This window comes from Galleria mellonella, unplaced genomic scaffold, assembly GCF_026898425.1.
Source record: "Galleria mellonella isolate WM207_F2 unplaced genomic scaffold, CSIRO_AGI_GalMel_v1 utg643, whole genome shotgun sequence".
Taxonomy (NCBI): Eukaryota; Metazoa; Arthropoda; class Insecta; order Lepidoptera; family Pyralidae; genus Galleria; species Galleria mellonella.
The window spans coordinates 578,444-593,141 of record NW_026442135.1 but is presented as its reverse complement, the minus strand read 5'-3'; the positions used below and the strand labels follow the sequence as shown (position 1 = coordinate 593,141).

The 14,698-nt window shown below is 36.7% G+C and overlaps 1 protein-coding gene across 1 annotated transcript in view; it reads right to left on the bottom strand.

Annotated features, from left to right (window-relative positions):
• Positions 1-14,698, bottom strand: part of LOC113511211 (uncharacterized) — a 34,994-nt gene that overhangs the window by 16,856 nt on the left and 3,440 nt on the right. Inside the window, exons 2-8 of the mRNA XM_052900304.1 lie at positions 14,081-14,332; positions 13,120-13,233; positions 12,487-12,551; positions 10,993-11,175; positions 10,642-10,739; positions 8,949-9,093; positions 7,072-7,205 (exon numbers count right to left, since the gene is read on the bottom strand). Coding sequence (XP_052756264.1) covers positions 7,072-7,205; positions 8,949-9,093; positions 10,642-10,739; positions 10,993-11,175; positions 12,487-12,551; positions 13,120-13,233; positions 14,081-14,332 — 991 coding nt within the window. The remainder of the gene's footprint in view (positions 1-7,071; positions 7,206-8,948; positions 9,094-10,641; positions 10,740-10,992; positions 11,176-12,486; positions 12,552-13,119; positions 13,234-14,080; positions 14,333-14,698) is intronic.

Below are 14,698 nucleotides of genomic sequence, written 5' to 3'. Positions count from 1 at the left end.
TCGCATTCATATTTTACAAATTTATATATAAATGAAATCGAATCTTAGATGCAATTTAAAAATCATAGACTAATACTAAACTACTTTTTTTTTTTTATAATTGGCATTAGTAAACAATCTTGTTACGTCTTTTTATTATATAATATACGTAACTGCGTTCAACTGATATCAAATAATTTATACAACATATAGCACAATAACACAACATTAGTCGGAACGGATTCACCAATAACACGCAGTTTGGTAGCAGCAGTAAAGTTTGTAACATGAAGATTTAAGTTGAAAATCCCTAGTGACTTGCTCATTATCATATATCATCGTTCAAACCAAAAAACAATATACGAGCAAGTTGTTTAACAACAGAGTTAATTGTAAAACAAATAACATTGCATAAAATTTTCACTGCTACAAATATAAGGCTTTGTGTCTTATTCAGCCAATTCAAATTCTTGTGTAGTCTGTGTAAAGCAGAACTGTTCAAACTATGGCCCGCGGGCCACAAACGGTCAGCGGATTGAATTAATGCGGCCCGCCAAATCTTTAATACCAATATTGATGTTAACAGAACTGTAAAAAATAAATTAATGAAAAAGTAATACAATAAAAAGTAATAAAATAACGATATTATTACTGTATTTTGTTTTTGCAATTATTTTGCGACTTCCCAAAGAATTTATTAATTTTTATTGGCCCTAGATCCTGTCTAATTTGGACAGCCCTGATATAAAGTGTCTACAATACTCGCCCACAATAAGAAAAAAAAAATACCATATCATGACGAGGCGACTCAATACACTACATATTAAATTTTGCAGATTTGTACGATTCCTCCCATTGACTCCCTAAAAAGTTTAAAGCGAAACCTGTTAAAACCAATAAACACTGGGTCAGTTGAATACTTAAAAATATGACCAACGAGTTTAGCATTTGGCCAAACCGTGATCCACCGTTCAGACTGCGATATCGGCATACCGCATATATATTAAAAAAAAAATTTAATTCAAATTCAGAAACAAACTTCAGTATCTAAATCTACAAAACCTGTGTTGACGCAATGATAATAGAGTTTGATTGAGTCGACCCGACAGACTAACAGACAGTACGTTACTTTCACCTTCCAATATAAGTGTAACAAACAATTACAACAAAAATTCTATAAAATACACTTTAAATCCACGTGTGCAGTGTAGAAGTTTGCTGCGCCATGTTACCTGAAAATAAAAATATTACGTTTGCATATTACACAATACCAATAGAATACACATATGATTCTTTTAAAAAAATATATTATTTTTTCAATTTTCTCTTCCTAAAATACACACTGGAACTACAATTGGCTAGCGATCAATTCAGCGGATCTTATCTTTCTAATCTTTTGTCACGGAAAGTAAAGAAACTTACTGAATAAGACTTAAAAGGGGCATCGGCCTAATGTGCGCTAGATGTACTAACATTGAAAATATTGGAAAAATCGGTTCACCCATTCTCAAATATATATATATATATATATATATATATATATATATATATATATATATATATATATATATATATATATATATATACATATATACTCTGATTTTGAAACAGTTGTAGAGTTTATACAAGAGACGGGAATTAAAACTATCATTTAGGTAAATAATGTAAGATTTTGTTCCACAAAAACACCTACTTTAATCGTGGTAAAGCCATTTTGATTTAGAAACTAAACTACTGGACTGATTTTGATAAAATTTTTATAGGATCAAAGAAGACACTCTTAAATGAAGAGAGAGAGAGAGAGAGAGAGAGAGAGAGAGAGAGAGAGAGAGAGAGAATCTGAAAGTATATACTTTCATATAAAAAAGAATTTTCCAAATTGACAATGTTCTCCCCTTCTCTTCTTATTTTTGAATCTGTTGAAAATAATAATTTACCTGAGTTATCTTGACATTTCAATCAGTTTACACTGTGGTAAACACATGGCCAAAAGGGGAAAGGGATTGTTAGTAATAGGCTTGTTGCTAACAATATTTTTATAGCGTGGCTCCCCCTGGAAAACATCGCGATTAAGTCTTGTGGAATTGCCAACTGACCTGCTTTCATCCTCATCTATCATCTCTCACTAACGCTTCGCCAGTACATACCAATAGCATGGGGTTGCCATTCCAATGACATCCTGTAAAAAACACATGACCGAAAAATCTAGCTTGATAAATTAGCATTAATTCCCGTCCCTCATAACGTACATGAATCTCTGATGTTGATAAAAAGAAATTATTATAAGTGAAAATATCTAAATGCGTGGAAATAAGCGACTCACTGGTGTGAAGATTGTACCACAGATCTAGGCACCACGATGAACCGTCTACCGTTGAGTAATGCTAGTGACTGCGGTAGCGACGCTCGCATGGCGACCGCCCGCGGACACGCAACCGCTCGCGGTTGCTGCGGCTGCGGTTGCGGTTGCAACTGTGGTTGCGGTTGCGGCTGGGGAGGAGGCTTAGCGACCGCCCACACACGTTCACCGTCTGGGCCGCCGCCCGCGACCTAGTCGTTCAACGACTCATCATAGCGAATGGACCGATCAAAAAATTGTTAAAGCGTAATTCATGGCCATTCCTACAAGACAATAGGGTCCACAAATGTCTTAATAAGGAAGCTGTGAGAGTGATACATAACTATTGTCATTTTATCAGTAAAGCAATATACTATCGTGTATGTATATATTCTTTATTGCACTTGTAAATTACATTGTTAATGCATTTACAAATATTGTGAGCAAGAGTGGACTTATCTCTGACAGAGATCACTTCCAGTCAACCCAATACAGTTAGAAAGCATGTCGTTCATTTGTATATTTATTTATATTAATATTTCTGTATATTCATGTATATTTATATATATTTGTATGTCTTCGTATTTATATATTTACATGATCATAATATCATCCGCGTATAGAATAGGTCACATTTTTCTTGTGGGTGTCGTAACAGGCGACTAAAGAAACTTAATAGCAAAGGGATGGGCAGCAGTGTCCCTCTTAAAACATTTTTAATCGACAACATCGACTTTTGTACAAAGTTTCCCTCTGGTAACCAGAGGGAGACTTTGTACAAAAGTCGTTTGCTTGGGTATCTCTATTCCATTCGTGTTTCTACTGTGAAGCAGTTGTGTTTGCATGGCTGTGTTTCGGTTTGAAGGGTGGGATATGGCGTGAATTTACTGGGTACAGAGGAATAACATCTGAGTTCTGAGTTCGAAACAGTACCATATACCTCTGTTTTGTCCATGACCACTGCTCGTGTCTATAGGCGACGGTTACCACTTTCCATCAGGTGGGCCGTCAGCTTGTTTGCCATTCTAAGTTGTATAAAAAAAAGAACTAGCTCACATCCCCTTTTTAAAATAATTTTTAATCAATTGTGGCTAATCCACTTATTTTTATTTCCAAACTAAACAACTGTACCGATTTTGATAAAATTTCTACGAAACCAATCAGTAAGCATATAATCGATTTTTAAACGACGGAACTATGAGGTAACAAACATAAAAACACAACCGAATTGAAAACCTTAATTCTTTTTAAAGTCGGTTGATACGAAAAAATACTAAAATTTTCTTAGTTACAGATTAGAAATGTTTTTATCGATAATTTCCTCGCCTCGAAGCACCCCGAGACCTACGTAGTACATCTACTAAAAAATTATGGACCGTTTTAAGCTCGATCTGAATTATTCCGAATGCATGTACCCCTCGAACAATAAAACATGTTTTCTCCCACGAACACTCAGGTTATGAAGTGAGCTCCCGGCCGAGGTTTCTTTCAAGACACTACAGCATGGGGTTCGTCAAAAAGGGGGTTAAGTGCTACGGTAACCACTTACCATCAGATGGGCCGTATGCTTGATTGCCACCTCAGTAGTATAAGAAAAAGCTTACCTTCATCCGCAGCAGCACGCGCTTATCGGGTCTAACTTTCTGAACCGGGACCGGTACCGGTACCGGAACCCGGCGCGGCACGGGTGCCGGCGCCGAGCCGGCCGCCGTCACGCCGGACTTGTGCGTCAGCGGCGGCGGATCTATTGGTGGTGACGTGGACTTGCGGCAATTCTAAAAAAAGTAGTTAATGAGATGGAGTCGTAAAAACACAGGCGAGCGCCGCAGTACGCACTCTACTAAGTACGGATGAGCAGGAAGAGGAGTACAGGCTCCTCCCTTTGGAGAAAAAGAAGGCAGAGGTAGAGGAAAAGGGAAGAAGATCAGAAAGAAAAGGAAAAGGGCGAAGGAGAGGAGGATAAATGGGGTGAAGAAAAGAAGGGCGATGAGGAGCAGGAGGAATAGGAGGAGGAGGAGGAGGAGGAGGAGGAGGAGAAAAAGGAGGAGGAGGAGGAGAACAATGAGAAGGAAGAAAATAGCGTCGCGGCGCTGTAGCCGGCGCAGTACGTACCTTGCAGAGCACGGGCGAGGAGGAGGAGGAGGGCGGCACGGAGCTGTAGCCGGCGCAGGCGGGGTGGTAGAGGCACAGGCAGGCGGCGCAGGCCAGCGTGGGCACGCCGCGCCCGCACGTCAGCGAGCACGGCTGCGCCAGCCGCCGCGCCGGCTGCAACATACCCTCACCCTCACGCTCACATTCACCCCACTCCTGGGAAACGGTTGGCGTTAGTAGAAACAGCACCGGGCTTAGGGAGGACCGCGGGCGGGCGATACGTTCGTGACGTTCGTGATACGTGAAATAAAATTATTACATAACGGTTACCAATTTCCATTAGATGCGCTGTCGACTCGTTCGCTATTTAAAATTGCATATAAAAATTATCGCATGTATAACCACCATGCACTTGCCGTGACAAAAGAAAAATACTGATGATGTGTTTCAGTTTGAAGAGTGGGATATGGCTGTGAATTTACAGGGTACAGAGGAATAACACACTCAGGTGTTGCCTCAGGAATGGCAACGCATGAGGGGTATCATGGGCGAAACAGTACACTCTGTTATGTCCATGGTACTGCTCATGCCTATAGGCGACGATTACCACTTTTCATCAGGTAGGCCGTCAGCTTGTATGCTATTCTCAGTCGCATAAAAAAAAGACAGCACTATGGTATATAATGTGGTAGCAATATTGAGTATAAAATCTGTTTTTCTTTAACTACAAACATAGGTTAATATTTTTACGAGCTCATATTCAAATTGCAATATATGGTAGTTTATTTAGATGAAATTTTGTAAGCTTCGAATTATAACCAATTCTTCCCAACTGACTTTACTCAAATTCTGCATATATCTTTAGTTCTGGTGACAAGGTAATATGCATGACTCAATATTATATTTTCAAAATGGCCGCTGTCACAAGATGGCGGATGACATTATAAACATTTGTTTTAAATATAATAATATTTTTGAACAAACTTATGAATTTAAAAATCAAAATGACCGACCTGCATATCGGGCGCGGTGTGATGGTGCGTGGGGCGGCTCTGTAGTGGTGGCGGCGGTGGCGGCGGGGGCGGCGGCGGGGGCTGCTGCAGCGGCGGCTGCTGCAGCAACGGCTGATGCGGGGGCGAGGTGGAGGGGGCCGGCTGCGACGCCGGCGGTCTGGCCACACGCAACTACACTCGCGCCGGCTCAGTACCCGCAGTGGAGGGTTAATTGCACTTGTCAATTAACCCTCCGCTAGCGTACTATCACACCAGTATTAACACTATCACATTTCACCCCGGCTCACTTGGAGTCAGAGGTGACTCCTTCACTCTTTTATCTACATTTACATATTAATGCATCTAAAAATATTAATATATTTTTACATGCCACATTCTCCCACACAATTACACTTGGAAACATAATAATATTCTTCTTTTCTACGCCATTTTGATCCACACATTTCTTAGTATGGTTAATAAACGATCATGTAGAGTTAGATACATACGGCAATATTCTACATTTTACAGAATTCGATTATAACCATATAAACATAGAATATTTATACTTTTTTTGCAAACGAAGCTAATGCACAAAAAGCATACAGCCCGTCTGATAATAAACGGTCCTGTAAACTATGGACGTGCACGTGACACCCCTAGTGTTGCAAACACTAGGGGTGTTACGTGCACGTTGCCCTTACTTTACGCCTCTCGAAAAAACTTCGATAGGAAGATCATTCCCTGAACATTCACAAGAGATAACTCCACTGAAACCGCAGTGAATGTGTGCGTGTGAACATGAATTCCGTCGATGGCGAGCGGTGCCATTATAAAAGGTGGTTGTGGGTATCATTTCTAACAATTCCTCCGAACACAATCCGGTATGCAAACGATAGAACACACAAACGGGAGGCAAAGTCTCACCAACATTATATTACAAAACAAAAGAACGAGTTGTTTTGTTAAAATATTATATATATATATATATATATATATATACATACACATAGGAAATTCATAAAATACTTATATCACATTTTTATATAATTCGTTTTATGTTTATTTGCACATTATATCACTTACGTAAATTAAATCTACAAAAACAATTGTTACAACTTATAAAATATATCTTAAAAATAAAATAACATACAATTTTAATAACAAACACATAGGAAAATGTATCAAACCATATAAATTTTATACCACTACTAAAACGTATATTCGAACGTATTTTCGCAGACATAATTCAAATATAAGACGTCATTTCTTTGACTTATGAAAGGGAATGTCAAAGACATGACAAATATGTCATGTATTTGACATTCGTGTTTATATCATGAATGAAAATGTCAAAGACATGACAAAGATATCATGTCTTTGACTTATGAATGAGAAATAATTGCATTTTATTGACAAAAAAAGTCACTGCTACAGATACTTGTATACCTCAACATAGCACGAATTTATCGTCACGATATAATTACAGAGCAAAATGTATGCAATTTTTTTATTTATTCTTAAACGACAACATCGTACCCTGTTCGTCCACAAATAGAACAAGATACAAAATTTTTATTTTATATCTGAGAGGTCAATACAGTACCTCTCAGATACAATAATTAATTTGTATCTAAAAATAATGTAGACTTCAATATACAAGGGCATTACCTGGGTTTCTTCCAGGCGGCGGTGTTGTTGTTATCGGCGCTGGGCGCTGGCTGGGCCTTCTTCTGTTGCTTGGGTGTTGTCGTGGGGGTTACGGCGGCCTGTGCACTGCTCAATCGTGACCCCACCGATTTCACCTGTATTATACAGTACAACTATTTAAGATACCATTCTACGGAATTATTCACTTTTTTTAAAAAAGTTTATTTTTTTTTTCTATTAAATGATAAAAAAAAGAATAGAGTCACATTAAGAGGTTCAATGAATGAGTTGCATTTTTTTAAAACAAGTGTATGTGCTACCACCACACATATTTCTCGATCAGGGTTAAAAGAAAGAAAGAAAACACAGTGTATGAAACTTACAAACTTTTAATAAATATTACGACAAAATTAAGAAGTATATTTTTTTAATGATTTACAACTCATGTTTGTTTAGGAAAAAATAAACTTTATGTTTTACTGGTAGAACACCTTTATACAAGGGTGCTAATGACTTTTATTTCATACTGTATGTCCCACTAGTCAAGGTTGGTCCCATGACTAGTAAGAGGGATTAAAAAAGGTTTTTGGGTTTAACAAAGTGTTAACAATATTTGATCAATCTTTTCAATCGATTTCAAAAAGAAAGTTCAAAATTCGGCTGTATATTTTTTTTATATTTGTTACCTCATTACTCCATCAGCTGTAAATCGATTTGGAAGGATCTTTGCATCTGAAAGGATATGCTTACGTATCCCATAGAAACTTTATCAAAATTAATTCAATAGTTTTTTAATTAAAACAACTGGTTATGTCATAATTGTAGTTGTTTTTTTTTTTAAGGAACATAATTATTACACGACCTTTATATTACTTTATGTATGACTAGCGGCCCGTCCCGGCTTCGCACGGGTTGACATTTTTACATTTTAAAAAGTGGCCATTAAGGCTGCACACGCGACGGTAGCTTATAAAAATGGAGTAACTTCTCCCGTTTTCCCAACATTTCCCTTCACTGCTCTGCTCCTATGGATCGTAGCGTGATGAAAAGTATACTATAACCTGTCCAGGAGTATGAAGAATAATTGTACCAAGTTTCTTTACAATCCGTCGAGTAGTTTTTGTTTCTACAACGAACATACAGACAGACAGACGAAAATTTTACTGATTGTATTTTTGGCTTCAGTATCGATCACTAATCACCCGCTGATAGTTATTTTGGAAATATATTTCATGTACAGAATTGACTTCTGTACAGATTTATTATAAGTATAGATTACGATCAGCAGGTCTATTCTTGAAACATCAATATCAATCCAATCTCTTGCTAATGACAGTTTTGTACTGCACCCATGATTCAACGACAAGGAATCACCTTAGAATTGGGATAGGTTTGCAATAGTTTGCATTGGCAAGTAACACTAATACCAGCAAAATGGGGGGAAATGGATTGTTAGGAATGGAGATTGACACCCCTATTGTTAGCAATATACCCTATTAGGTCGACCTCCACGTGGTTCCCCTGGAAACCATCGTGAACAATTCTTATTGAATTCGTCACGATGGGCTAACTGACCTGCTTCATCCTCATATATCATCCTTCACTGGTGCCCCGCCGGTGTATAACGATAGCGCGGGCGGGGTTACCATTCCATTATCATCCATTAAAAAAAAAAAAAACCACAAAACATCTTTTTTTTACTGTTTTATTGTTGTTTTTTAACTATTGCTAGTAATAAAGACTATCTATCTATCTATCTAATATGCGTCTATCTGAACAATATGGAACCATTATGTCGTTAGTATTGTATATTGAGAGTGCGAAACGTTTCAATTGCAATATCGATTTATTGGAATTTATTTGAAGAGTAAGTCCACGGGTGTGCTTAGCAGGCTTACCTTGAGCTTAGCAGGCGGCGACTTGATGGCGGGCTCGGGGCTGGCGCCCTTAGGCGGCTTGGGCTTCGGCGTGCGCTTGCCCTCCACGGGCTGCGGCGGCGCCGCCGACACCGGCGACTCTACGCGCCGGATCATCTTCGCGTCGCTGTTCCACGATCACGTTTCATTATAATATTATTCATCTATTTATTTATCTTGTAAAGATAAATATAATAAGATGGATTTATAACTATATTTATATTTACCTATTACTTAAAATTTAATTAATTAATTGTACATATTAGCGATATCATACTCATTACAAGTACTTAGTAAGTAACCCTGCGGAGTGAGGCCCTGGTGGCCTGTAATACAGGTATTCTTATACCTATCTCAGGCACCAGTCTCTCACAATTATATTTATAATTTGATTACTTTTATATAAGCATGTCTCTTTGTATCTCACTGCGATGAATTGTGAAAAGAAAATAAATCTATTTATTATTATTATTATTTAGTTAAATCTCGTTTTTATTTGTTACAATCTGTAATTGACATTTTGTCTTTATTGTAAATTTTTTAATAAAATTTTTGAACTGTTGTTTTTTTAATAAAAAATAAATAAAAAAAAGACAATTTCGGTCCCAATTATTGGTAGCGATTAAAATAAAATTTGAGAATAATGCCCGTTGTGTAATATACTGTATACTGACTGTGCCATAATGTAGACAATTCCAAAAAACATGACCTAAATTAATTCAATCATTATCGAAAACAAAATAAAAAAAAATTATAGAAAAGTAAATTTATAGCACTCTATGGAGGAGGCTTTCAGTCATTATCTGTCCAGCAGTGGATAGATAATGGCTGAAATGATGATAGAATAGTAACACGGGAGTTTCGATAAATATATAACATAACGTTCATGAAAAAAAATACAGTTTTTTTTTCTTTTTAAACAACATAGAATGGCAAACAAGCTGACGGCCCACCTTATATAAAGTGGTAACCGTCGCCTATAGACATGAGCAGTTCCATGGACAACAGAGTATACTGTTTCGCCCATGATACCCCAATGCGTTGCCATTCCTGAGGACTCAGGTGTTATTCCTCTGTACCCTGTAAATTCACGCCATATCTCACCCTTCAAATCGAAACACAGTAAGTACTTTATATTATTCTCAATTTCGTGTATAATATAGTATATGTCATATATATGTAAGTATATTTGTTATTTATATATATTTATTCGTTTATATATGTAATTTTAGTATGTATGTATATCAATAATTAGTAGTACCGCATTCGAGTATTCTGACACTCCCCTATGGTTGACAGGGAGAGAATGCTTTTAGCATTAAGTTCGCCATGTACACATATTTGTACTAATGAATAAATAAATAAATAAAACACAGCCATGCAAACACATCTACTTCACGGTTGAAACACGAGTGGGACAGAGGTACCCAAGTAATCGACTTTTGTAGTCTCCCTCTGGTAGAGTGAAATAAAAAAAAATAAGTATCATTATTATCTCATCCTTTAATTGTTCATTACTGAACATAAGCCTCCCCCATAGACTGGGAGGTTTTGCCAGTAGTTGCCACGCTTGGCAAGCAGATTGAAAAAGGAAAGAGTGGTCTGTTTTACGCCTGGACCACATGGACTAAAGACACATAAAACAAATATGAGTTTTATTATTATATATATTTACCGTATTATCTCTTTTTCGGGATCGTCGACTCCCAAGGGTTCTTTGAAAAACGAGAAGTTTTCCAGTGTCAGCCCAGTCCCGGAGAGATTCTCTGCCACCTTTAATAACAATAGAGTATTATTTTAAAAAAACATCTTATGCACTACATTACTTGTAATTAATATATCCAGTAATAATTACAATGAGAATTTGTAGTAGATTTTACTGTTTTTTTTTTTTTTTTAAGAAACAAGCTGTAACTCTAACCCTAGTCGTAGCCGTAGCCGCAGCCGCAGCTGCAACAGCCCACGGGGAAAGAAAAAGGTAAGGTGAGGCAAGGCGAATGACCTCGCGCGGTACGTGTGCACGTACCTCGCGCGTGGAGCGCAGCTTCTTGCCCTGCGGCGTGTAGTAGTAGATGTCCGCGTTGCGGCGCGAGTGCGCGTCGAGCGCGGCGCGGTAGACCAGCTCGCGCCGCCAGCCGCGCTCCAGCGGCACGCGCAGCAGCGGCGACCACATCTCCGCGCCAGTGCGACGCCCGCGCGCGCCCTGCGCCTGCACACCACATCTTCGTCATACTTACTTCACCACAAAGCATCCGTCTATGCACGGCCATGACGCGAGTACGGAGGGGCAACACACTCCGCAGGGGGGAAAGGATTATTAGTAATGGAGATTGAGAATCCCATTGCTAGCAATATACCCAACCAGGTCGACCTCCACGCGGTTCCCCCTGGAAACTATCATGGTTAATTCCTGATGAATTCACCATGATGGGCTAACTGGCCTGTTTTCATTCTCATCTATCACCCTTCACTGGTGCTCCTCCTGAGTATCCCGTTAGCGCAGGCGGGGTTACAATACCATTTTCACCCATCAAAAAAAAAAAAAACACACCCCGCACTGCTGCCCACACTTGCTCCTCCACACGAGAAAGTGACTAAGACTACGCGACCGACATGTTTCTAATTAAATGCCGTATACACCCCATCGAATTTTTCGGTCTAAACGCACACAAATATGTGCATAACATAAGACACGTTTTGGTAGACAAGCTTATTCAGGTAACAGCTATCGATCTATGTCGACATAGACAAGATGGTGTTTTATTATCACGAGCTAGCACGAATAGAAATAGAGATGTAACATGGGTATTAACAGGATACTTGTAAACTTGAAATAAAGATCAATTAGTTCAGACACTGATTTGATCATATCATTACAGTTTCAGCTTCATGAAAGTGGAAATGTTGAAACAATTTCCATTGTTATCATTTCAAATCAAATAGAACCTAACTTTTTAACCTTTAACCTTTGATGCTTTTAGATGAAGAATAAATTATTACTCTATTAATATTCCATTTATCTTTTAATTCTTTATCTAAAGTAAGAATTAAATCGGGCAAACATTACTCGATTTTATGACCTTATTAATATAAAAACTTTAGACTTACAATCGGAACCAGGTGAGCATACTTCCAGAAGAAAGCATAAAAAAATAGAATAATTGTAATAAATTTGTAATTGGATCTTATACGGATCATAAATATTATTTTGACTGATTATTAATTTAATTCATTGTCTAATTAATACATTATTGTAATTCAAATGTAAGTATGTAATAACATCTATGTTGAAATATTATTATCATAATTGTAATAAATAAGTAAGTAATATTAAAGATTAAATATATATATAATTATATTTATAATTAGTAATTTCATTTATCCTAACAAAAAAAGGATGTAAAAAATTTGAACACCAATTCTTTTGCGTTCGATTTCATACAAGACATACCAAACATTCATTAGATCATTTAATTAACGCAAATTATAATATAGGTGTGATAAAACTGTGTAAACTTACATCAGTGGATACGATCCCATCTCCATCAGACCTTGATGATAAGGCTGACGAAGGCCGCGATCCATCTAAAATGAATAATACATTATACGATGATAATCTGTTAATGATAATACATTATATACATATATTAAATCATGACTATTCCAAATTTGAAAAATTTATACTAAGGTTGTTAAGTTTTTTTTTTTTATACTACTTAGAATGGCAAACAAGCTGACGACCCACCTGATGGAAAGTGGCCTATAGACATGAGCAGTACCATGGACATAACAGAGTATACTGTTTCGCCCATGATACCCCTCATACGTTTCCGTTCCTGAGGACTCAGGTGTTATTCCTCTGTATCCTGTAAATGTGCGGTCGATTATCCAAATAATAATATTGGATAGCAGGCATTTAACATATTCGAAAATAGATATCCAACCGATACGGGCGATATCTAAATGGGCGATGATAATTTTTCGTCCATCAATGTATAATATATAATATAAGATATAGTATCGGTATTCATATTACCCATGCCTAGTATAAAATATATATAAATTGAACTCTCACTTCTGCAGTAAGCTTCTCTTTTGGACCATTCAATGTGTGATAGTATAGATATCATGAAGTATTCCTTCCTATACTTACCAGTGTCTTGCCTAGCCCGTTTGCTGGCTCTGACTGGTACGGACGGTATAGCCATCACACTCCGCAACGGAGTGAAATCCTTTGTGGCTGCTGACACCTCCGCTTCCAGACGTTCTGGTTTAAAACAATTATCCTTAAGCCTTCAGTCTTAATTTATATTTAAAATAGATCAATATATATTATAATTTATTTGCATAAATAACAGACAAAAAAGAGAAAAAAAAAAATTATGTACTTTCAGTTTTTAATTTTTTTTTTAAGAAGTAACATATTTTTTTCTTTTCGTGTGTACCACAGTAACACAAAATGGCCATAACTCAGTTTATTGTTTTGTCCTAAAAAGAGTTAAAAATATAATAGCTCTGCTAATTTATTATAAATGCCTTACATAGAGGAATGATTATTAGGTATAGTAAAAATGGGAGTGCACTTATATTATTATTGCTGTATTTCAATTTGAAGAATAGAATATGGCATTGTAATTACTGCTTATCAAAGAGTTGTAAAAAAATATATCTTTTGGATCCAATTTTTGTAGAGAATTTAAAAAAGTGGATTGGAAAATTAAAAAGATAATTTGAAAATAGAAGAAAATTATTATTTTACAAGTAAATTATTACCACAGAAAAGCAAGTAAGAAATATGTATTTTAATTTTTTTTTTGTAAATATCTATGTATAATATGTATTAAACCTGATAAAAAGTTACGTAAATATATTATATATTGAAAAAATTTATATTTTTTAAAGAGTGTTAATATATCTCAATAAATTGCTAAACAGTATACAGTTTCTGAAATGATCACTGTATAATTTTAAATGTTAAATAAATAAATAAAAGAAAAATAAGTATTTCTATTCGTTGTCTAGTAAACGAAATACAAGCTTTTAGTTTCAAACTAGATGGCGTTGTGTAATATTTATTATTGTTACTACAATATTTATTATTATATGATACTTACCAATAACTCGGCCGTAGTCTACAGACACATCTTTGTCATCGACAGAATCAAAACCTTTAAACTGTTCATCGTCAGCATCACTGAAAGCAGCGGATGCTCTACGTTTGATTCCTCGTTTGTCATCATCATCATCTTTCATCTCCGTGTCGAGTTTATCTCCTGCAACAGCCTCTTCCTGCTCTTGTTCTACATCTGGCTCCGTTTTATTTACAGCACATGCTTCTGTATCACTCTCCTTTGAATCTCCTACATCTGTCAAGCAGTATATTATTAAAACTTTTTAGTCATTTCAATATTAAGAGCTAAACATTCTTTTATTTTAGCTCATTGAAGTGTGGCAACATCGCAAATGGCTGCCAATTTTGGAAAACAATATATATCATTGTTTCTGCTTAATTGTTTAAAGCGGTATTATTCAAGGCGTGGGTCGCGACTCTTTCAGATTCCCGAGTCCCTACAAGGGGGTCACAGAAGGTCACGAAGCAGTGAAAAAATAACAGTTTCATAAAATAATCGATGTCTGTTTTAGATACTTCAATATGTCATCATCATCATCGTAATATCATCCTTTAACTGTCAACTACTGAACATAAGCCTCCCCCTTGGGGTGTTTTTCTA